This window comes from Rhododendron vialii, chromosome 4a (assembly GCF_030253575.1).
Source record: "Rhododendron vialii isolate Sample 1 chromosome 4a, ASM3025357v1".
In the NCBI taxonomy this organism is placed as follows: Eukaryota; Viridiplantae; Streptophyta; class Magnoliopsida; order Ericales; family Ericaceae; genus Rhododendron; species Rhododendron vialii.
In genome coordinates, this window is record NC_080560.1 from 12,633,998 (window position 1) to 12,643,255 (window position 9,258).

Sequence of the window (9,258 nt, forward strand, 5' to 3'; positions counted from 1 at the left end):
GAGTTTTGAGATAGTGTAATGTGTACCTCTCAAAGTAATCATCCTTTAGTATTTATAGAGTCTCCCCGACTTGCTCTCCAAGTATCGTCGTGTGCCTTGCATGAGCCAGATGGCGTCATTGTGACCTCACAGAATAGATCCGATAACCGTTTTGGCGTGAGCTGGCACCTTCCATGTGCGCTCATCATTATCTTCTAGCATAACCGTTTCTGTCACATGAAGGGCCACGTGACCCAACGGGTGGCCGAGCTCCATACCTGACCGAGCCCCGTTCTTGGCCGAACTCGGTACACGGCCGAGCCCGATGGGTGACATGTGTGAGGAACATGCTGACAAGTATTCTCCACTGACGGTGGCCGAGCCTGAACCACATGTGTCGCTAGAGCTCTGAATAAGAATTTTCCGCATGGATGAGTCTCGGCCAGTAGCCGAGCCCCAGTTCAGACACGGTAGTGGCGACCGGTTGCGGGCGGTTGCGTTCGGTCCGCTACAATATTCTTCCGATAGCGTCGTCAACGTTTTAGTTAATGACACGGGTTTGACACATTCCCATTCCCTTACCCAAGCATCGAAGTGTCCAAACTGCAAAGGATGGAAAAGAATCCAGATTTGAGGCTTTACAATAACATCTCTATTTCATCCTAAAACATGAAATTTTCCCAAGATTCTGATATAGAGTTGAAAGTTTTTATTTATAACTCTATCAGGATAGTTTGTTTACGCACACCTCGACTAGTCTCTAGGGGACCAATCTCACCATCTACTAGCGAGGGACCCATTAAAAGTTTAGGCAAATTCCTGTATGGACTGGCCTGTCCATACCTGCAAGAGTTGGTAGGACCTATGAGGTTTCGAACCTTAAACCTAAGACAGAGCACCTCATGCCTTGACCAGGCCAACCAAGTGGAACCTAAGGATGATATCCTACCAAGCATATGCTGCCAAACCAAATAGAGCTATCTACCAATTTTAGGCTAACTAATCGAATTTAGAACAAAAGCAAAGGCTGAAGATAGATCCGAGAGCAATGACTGGGAAGCGACCCAAGTAAAGAATCTGCAAGAAAAGCTCAAAAAATGGCCAACCCATTAGAAAATGCTGACCGTAGGGACAGTAATATTGAGGCATTTGCCATTCCCATGTGATATTCATTCATCAAGTAGAATACCATAGGGTATTTGGGGTCGGCCCAATGCTACCCAGCCTCTCAATTGATTCATTCACTGTAAATAGAGTATATTTCTATTAACTAACTCAACGGTGATACGTCCACTGCACACGTTCATCGCACCTCCAATCTCACCATTCGTTTCGGCAATCAATGGTTAAGATTATTTTTAAATTTTGACCGTTAATAAATAACTCTTACCGTTAATAATTTATTTTCAATCCGAACTGTTCAAAACACTTTTGGACGGTGAGATTAGTGCGGTGGGTTGTGCGGTGACCGCTATGCGGTCGGCGTATCATTTTAGTGACCAATTAAGGCAAGCAAAGTAGACGCATTGGAGTATTGATTTGTCACCTACGATGAAGGGTATGGTTCTGCAGCCACCCTTTTAGGGGTTTGGAGGGTGGTTGTTATGGTGTAGCAGTAGTAAGTACTCCCTCCGTTTAAAAAATAATGACAATTTTTGAAACTCGTGTCATTTTTCATCCCTTATATCTTTCAATCAATAATATTTTTCATGAGTTTGAAAACTTTGTATAATAGAACTAATCAAGAACTATCAAACAAAATTCATATTGCATATTTTTTTAGATCAATATTGAAATATATAAGGAACTAAAATTGGCATGAATATCAAAAATTGACATCCAATTTGGGACGGAGAGAGTACTTTTCATCTGAAGACGAATCCATCTCTCTCTCTACATACACACCTGCTCCACCCTCCCTGAAACAGAGTAATAGTGACGGACGTGAGATTGAATAGAAGATGTGATAGGACTGTGGACAAGTTCAATATTCTACCAGCAACGCTACGTGTTGATATTCAACGGGATATCTACACGTAGCGTTGCTCGGTTGCATTCCGGATTCCGATATCTGTGTCTTGTGTCCAGACGTATTTGTCCTTATCAATTTTCTTTTCAACCTCTATAATCAGCATAACAGAATTTGAGGGAGCTGCTATCTGTACACACACCTTTTATTTTTTACTCTCTTCATAACTCAAGGTGTTCGGACAAATTTTTACGTACTAGGGAGACCTTAGTCACATAATCCTTTAAAATGATCTTCACTCCGTTCTCAATTCTCGCTCTGCACTCGAGCGCCCTAAATTCCCGCTCTGCACTCGCGCCCTAAATTCCCGCCCTCTCTAATTTCAGTTGTTTGAGAGGTTCTTTAAAGACGTTTCACTCTCGCGCTCTTGCACTTGCATCCACCCGTACATAATGTGACCTAAGAATACTCATCCCAACATTCACTTGTGGGGGGTCCAAATTATAGCTGAAGTAAACCTCTATATGAACTGATCTCAAATAAATTAATAGTACTTGAGCTTGAGATTACTAGCCAACCCCTTTGGTTACACAACTTTTATTTCACTGCACATACTTTCCTAGTTCGCTCCTTTGAAGTATTAGGGTGTGTTTTCGAGATTCCAACTTATAAGGGGAATATCATTATTGCACTTGTCAATTTTTTTTTTTTTTTACCCTTCAAAACATTATCACTTAATTTCAAAAAGTAAGGATAAAATAATAAATTCATCACTTTTTGCCTATTACTTTTGAACGGAGACAATCTTTTCTGTACAGTAAAAAAATGCTTAACTTAGGATAAAAAATTCAGGATGGAGGTAGTAGTACTTATTTCCCTCCCTTGTTTGAAACCTATAGAAAGAGAGAAGAAAGTTTAATGAGATAACTACAAATTGTGAAATTATACAATAGTCGGAGAGTACCACCGCATGGTACTCTGGACTATTTTACAATCACACATTTTTGTGGGGTTAGTCTATAAATCCCATAGAAATGTGCGATTGTAAAGTGGTCCAGGATTACTGCCAAATTTCTCTACAATTTTTATACACTGTCTTTCTTAATTAGCCCTTTCTTTAATTTCCTAACACACCTAGGACTGTGTGTGGGCTGTGTTTGAAACTCGAGAAAATAGTAATATTCCTTCCTCCACCTGTTTCTCGATTGTAAAGAAACGGAGATTAAGAAAAACAAAAACTATTTGAATTGGCCAAGTACTCTTAGGGTCACCCCACGCGTATGCGTATAAAATGATTGCAGAAGGGACTATAAGAATTGACCAAGTGCACATGGCGAGGATGGGATGCGAGGTCTCTACGGCGGCGGCTCTTCAATCATTTTTGGGACCGGCGACATACGAGGGTTCACAAACGTCTTGCTATGCGGCGGCAGTGGCTTGGCGTTTCGGATTCCAGTTTGGTGGCATGCTTTTAGGGTTTGGGTGTATCTAGGCTTTATTGTTAGGCTAATACCCTTGTATTTGGGCTTTAAGGCTTTTTTTGGTGTTTGAGTTGCAACCCTTATGCGCTTTATTGTCCTATTGGGTTTTGTGGCCTTTTAGGTAATGGGCTTTGGCCCTTGGATTTGGTTGGTATCTTGCCAATCAAAGATTTGGAATTCGGATAGACATTTGTTGCCTTTCTCCTTGATCTTTTTAGTCTCTATTATCACTTTCAAAGATTAATAATAATAAAAAAATCGCCATTCAAAAAAAGGAATTGGCTCAATACACACTGCATTATCAAACAAAATCTCTTAAACAAGGTACAACCATCGAAATTTTTCTTTATTTTCCCGGCCGGATGCGCTGCACATGTGTATAATGTATTGTTAATCTTACTACACAGACAATGACAACAACCAAACAAGGGTAAAATATTTTTCGAAAAAATATTTTACTTCCACAAACAGAGCCTAAGTGGAACTCATAGGAGCCGTGGATGTACCCAATTACCATGTCAGAAATCTTTACAACATACATGTAAAAAAGATAAAACCGGTGAATTGGGTCAACTTAAATATTTTGTTAGGATAATATGGTAATTTTAGCGTACGTGGGTATTTTAGTCATTTAGATGTAAATGGGTAATATGGTCATTTAAGTGTACATGGGTATTTTATTCAATTAAAATATTTATGTAATTGGCTTAATGTGCGGGTCGGGTTTCATTTTAAATAAATGGGTCGGGTTGGGTATGAATAATTAAGCTCATGACTAATGGGTTCTAAATGGGTCAATGACCCATTAAAGACTCAACTCACTTATAACTTACCCAATTTGACCCAAACCCGCCCATTTGTCACTTCTAATATATTGACAAACAGTTATTCTACAACTACAAAAATTTATAAACATACTCACTACACATTCAGTGCATTGGATCCACAAAAGATGTGCGTGTGTGTGATTGTAAAATAATTGTATTGAACAAATCACAATAGGATGGAAGGATGGGATATCGTTGAACAGAGAAACTTCAGAAAGCAAAAGATTAAAATGTAATGGATCCTATCCCTAAAGATCGAAAAGGCTCATTAAATAATGCATCGATCAACTGTGACCTTGTCTGTAGTTACGTTTGCACCTACTTCTCCTGACACGCGACTCGCATGGCACCTTCTTTTTCTTCGTGCAAAAACCGGGAGTGCAGGAAAAACAATCGGCCCGGGATTATTGTTTCGTCACACCACACCGCTGGTAGGGAATTCCAATATCGTAGCTACATTGGGATCGAACTAGAGTCTTGTAGATGATGTTAGGAGTATGTTACCTCAATAAGATATTGCATACGAAAAACGAAAACTCAAACTTGAGTTTTGTCCGACCGAGTTCGAATTTCCACGGTTGAACCAACACTTCACTGGGGACTACTCGCATGGCAACCTTCACCTTTGCTTCCATTGCACCAACAGTGTTCTAGTTTTTCAGGTTTTTTCAAAAACTTCTGTCGATATTCAGATGACCGAGTTTAAATTCTTTCCACCACCACCAGTTATGGGTTCCATCGGGCATTTGTTGTTATAATCTGAACCGTTTATCTTGTAAAACCCGCAGAGTAATATATTAACGCAAATAATCAGCTTGATCAGACATCAGTAGGTTTTATCAAACATTGTACTTTGGTTTATAAAATGGATGGTCATAGATAGTACTCTAACATCAAAATCTGTAACCGTCCATTCTGCAAACCAAAATTCAATTGTTGATATACCTATCGATTTTTAATCAAACTAAATATGTACATGGATATACCACTCTACAGACCTTACAAAATAAACGATTCACATTACAACAAAAAAAAAGAAAGAAGAAAGAAGTAGTTTAATGGAACCCACAGGTTGTAATGGAAACCGCTGGCGGATAGAATTTAATCCCTTGATTGACATCCGGAGAACTTCTTTTGTATAGGAACTTTGGCACAATAATTCTGACTAGGTCCCTGCCTCAGTTTTGGGGAAATAAATTGTATAGTCCCATATATTTGTATTCGTTTACGTACTAAAATTGGTTTCTGCCTTTCACATTCCTTGTTCCCCACTTAAAGATGCTACCCCTTCCAAATCAAGCTCAACTGGATTTGAGAAAAGCCAGTTCAGATCGAGGGGGCAGAATTATTTTATTCATATAGTATTGGTCATGATGACTCACATTCTACTATCACTTAGTATATCAATTACTTAATATAATACATTCGTCGTAAATTATTTATATAATAAAATACTATATATCTGAAACTTTAGCTTCGAAGGGACATCTAGTCTAGGTTACTAGTAAAATATTGCCCATGCGAAACAGGCTTAGATTGTTCTATGTTTAATTAATAACATGGACGCATTTTACGTGCGCAGCCGTTGCACCAACCGCTATTTGTGCAATGAATTCTACAATGTTTAACTAATTAATAGTACTAGTAGATGTGGCTCTTTGTTTTTATATGGGCAATAAAATTTTATTAGAGCTCGACAAAGGATACATCGAAAAGAGACCAATTACAAACCGTAAGAGGCCAAAGGGAAAAGAAAAAAGAAAAAGAAAATTACAATATTCAATGCAAATTGAATTATGAGCCGAAAACCATGACAATCGAATAAACCATAAATCGGTGATCACTTAATAACATTTAGGACTGTCCTATTCATTACCAATTAGTCTAAAGTTGGATGCTTTAACAAGAGCCACATCTACTATTGGCCTACGACCAAATGAACTCTTGCTGACGATTGTCATATTGGATTTGGATAACAACCGGAAATGCCTAAACACGTCTCATGAACTTCGAAAGCGCAACTCGTAAATTCTTCCAGAGATCGTTGGCTGTCATACAAACTTCATTGCCCATCTGCAGGAAATCAATTAAGGAGACATATCAAATTAATTAATGTATGGGTTGGAGTTAAAATGTGTGATAGGAAAAAAAATTTCATTTAATTTGCATGCATAACAGTTAGATTTAACATTTTTCCGTAATGGAGTATATCTCACGGCAACTTGTCTGCACCCTAGCTCGGAAATCGGAACAGTCCTAGAGTCCCTCCTACTACTGTATCACACGCTTATATTTTGCACGAGCTCATATTTTTTCATTATGTTTTACCAAAGAAAGTACAGACGTATCTTATTTTTGTGTGTCTTTTAAGATAACAAACTTGTGAATTTACGAATAATGAATTAGGGCAAACAAGAACAAGATTAATCACCTGAGCTGAAACGGAAATGACCAAAAGTTGGTCTCCAAAGGGCAGGGCACTGATACTGGAAACGCTTAGATGAAGCTTCTCTATCTCGCTCATTATTCTGGCAATTTGACCTTTTTGTTTCTCACAAATGATTCTGATGAGCACATTCTGTTGATCTTGACCATCTGTTTTCACGTCAATTTCGAGTAGCCCATCTTCTTCTTCTTCTTCGGAATAGGATCCATGATTAGGTCTTGTCATGAGTTCCTCCTCAAGCTCTTTCACTCGTTCTTCAAGTTGTTCCATGTACTTGATAGCATCTTCAAGTACGGAACGTCTAGCCTCCTTGTCCATTAACATGACCTCCTATATATACATACAGGTAATTAAAATTAATAGTAATATATATACATGCATCCATTCACTAAATTTCAAATATACTAGTCTCTTGCTATTTTCAGATGTTCAGTGCGACAAAAATAGATCGAAGTCCACAGGAAATTTTGTTCGTAGTCGATATGAAAAATGAGATATCTTACCGAATCAAGTTATCTAGCTAGGAAGAATATATAAATTTGTATGAAACAAACAGGGCGTAATTAAACGTAGAATATGAATATGCTGAGTAGTCGTACCTTGTTCGAGGCTTCAGGATTAACAATGGTTGAGAGTTCTCTGAACTGTCGAATAAGCTCTTTTGATCTCCTCTTTCTCGAATGTTTTCTAGTTATGGCAGTACTAGAAGTGCTCTCAGAAGAGGAGGAAGAGTCGTACTGAGGATCATCCGCCGGGGTAGGTTTACAAGTTCCACTTTTTTGTGGATTAGTACTGGTGGACTCACCAACATGTTCGTCAAATTCAAGAGATTTCTTCATTTTCTGTCAATAGATAGTCTCTCCTTCAATTTTACAGTGGGATCGAGGTAAATTATGAAGAAATATATAAAGTAAAAAGGAGAGAAGAACTAATAATCAATCGAAACATTTAAGATATATATAAACCAGGATGCTACGTATAGATATGCTACAATATTACACGACGTCGTACAATATATACATAAATAATTTTCATGAATCAATATATGTTGGTCTTTCGAATTTACGTTTAAAATGAATGCTGATAAAAAAAATAAAAATAAAAATAAAAACTATCACCATGTAATCCCCAATCAATACCACACACAAAAAAAAAAAAACTCAAGACACATAACTTTTGATCATATGTGCGGGGGGAGAGTGAGAGAAGGCTACCTTCTTGTACGGCGTGCAATTCTCCGCGCAGTTGAGACTTCCTGTGCTTCTCCCTCCTCGATCCTCCTCCCTATATATTAATATAGATGCATGTATGTGTGTTGAAACTCTCTCTCTCTCTCTCTCTCTCTCTCTCTCTCTCTCTCTCTCTCTCTCTCTCATATTTAGGAATTAGGTCTGGGTAGACTCGTGGAAATCATGGCGAGTAAACTATTAGTACTGGACCCCAAGTTGATACTGAGTACAGTAGTATAGTAGTTTTGCAGTTTTTTTTTTTTAATAGACAAAAAAAAAATTATTAATCAAAGAACTGAAGTTACAAAGATTAACTGAATACGGAAAAACGGCATCACAATCCACAACCTACATTCCAACTATGGTGACAACTAGGCCGAAGGCAATCATATGCCACCCGTCACCAAAAGATAGAAAGAAGTTGGCAAGATGCCAATAAAAAAGAGAGAATCAAAATCGACCCAAGATTCGCTAATACATCCAGAAAAGAACCAGGGAAAACAGCTTAACTAACTAAGACATTGCCAATTAAATTCTCTTCTCTTGGGTTCACTGTATCTTACGATGGCAAATGAACATGATTCTATGATGATTATGGCCTCCCGGGGCATATATATGATTATGAGGGGATTAAGGTGATAAGATATGAGCTCGTTTGGACGTGGGATAAGGATATGCGGTATTATTTATGAAAAGAGGATAAAATAGAAGAGGTATTAGTTAATGATGCAGATTAGATTTTAGAAAAATAGTAATTTCTTAGTATTTTATTTTACAGTTTTAGTTTTACTATTTTGTTAGGAATCTTATAATTTAGGATTGTTAACATAGAATTATTTAGTTTCTTAATTTAGGTTGAGTCAGTTTCCTATTTTATATTTTCTTGTTTTACAAGAATTAGGGTTGTTTCCTAATATTTTTATTCCTTTTTAATTCTACGGTAGCTACTACTATATAATAAGATTGTAGCCATTAGGGCTAGGGAGTAGTTGTTTATTGAATTAATGAAAATTGAGATTATTTCTCATTATTGTGTGTTCGTAGAGGGAGCACTGAAAATTGAGATTATTTCTCATTATTGTGTGTTCGTAGAGGGAGCACCTCTAGTTCATATTTATTCGTGATTGTTCTTGTTGCACGTTCTTTTATTTCAACACGTCTCCCTGCATCAGTTGGTATCAAAGCCTGCGTTCGATTCCAGATCATGGCGCAACAAAGAGTTCGTTATGGTCGTAATGCTGTTGCCAAAGATGTGTATGATCAAAGTAAAGCTGCACAAGAAGCACGAATGGAGGCGCGGTTCCAACAACTTGAGCAGCGTGTGATG

At 37.9% G+C, this 9,258-nt stretch overlaps 1 protein-coding gene across 1 annotated transcript; it reads right to left on the reverse strand.

Annotated features, from left to right (window-relative positions):
- Positions 1 to 6,055: 6,055 nt before the first annotated feature.
- Positions 6,056 to 8,126, reverse strand: LOC131324386 (transcription factor bHLH25-like). Its single transcript, XM_058356330.1, has 4 exons — positions 7,917 to 8,126; positions 7,302 to 7,544; positions 6,688 to 7,032; positions 6,056 to 6,329 (listed from the first exon to the last, which is right to left on the reverse strand). Exons 1-4 carry the CDS (start codon positions 8,076 to 8,078, stop codon positions 6,246 to 6,248), a joined length of 834 nt encoding a protein of 277 aa, XP_058212313.1. The 5' UTR covers positions 8,079 to 8,126; the 3' UTR covers positions 6,056 to 6,245.
- Positions 8,127 to 9,258: the final 1,132 nt, after the last annotated feature.

What these genes read in the sequence shown, in the direction of transcription:
- LOC131324386 (XM_058356330.1), bottom strand. Translation starts at nt 8,078, where the DNA reads ATGAGAGAGAGAGAGAGAGAGAGAGAGAGAGAGAGAGAGAGAGAGAGA. An exon ending in ATCCTGAAGCCTCGAACAAG is followed by an intron (nt 7,033 to 7,301) that starts GTACGACTACTC and finishes ATGTATATATAG; the next exon opens with GAGGTCATGTTAATGGACAA. An exon ending in TCATTTCCGTTTCAGCTCAG is followed by an intron (nt 6,330 to 6,687) that starts GTGATTAATCTT and finishes GATTTCCTGCAG; the next exon opens with ATGGGCAATGAAGTTTGTAT.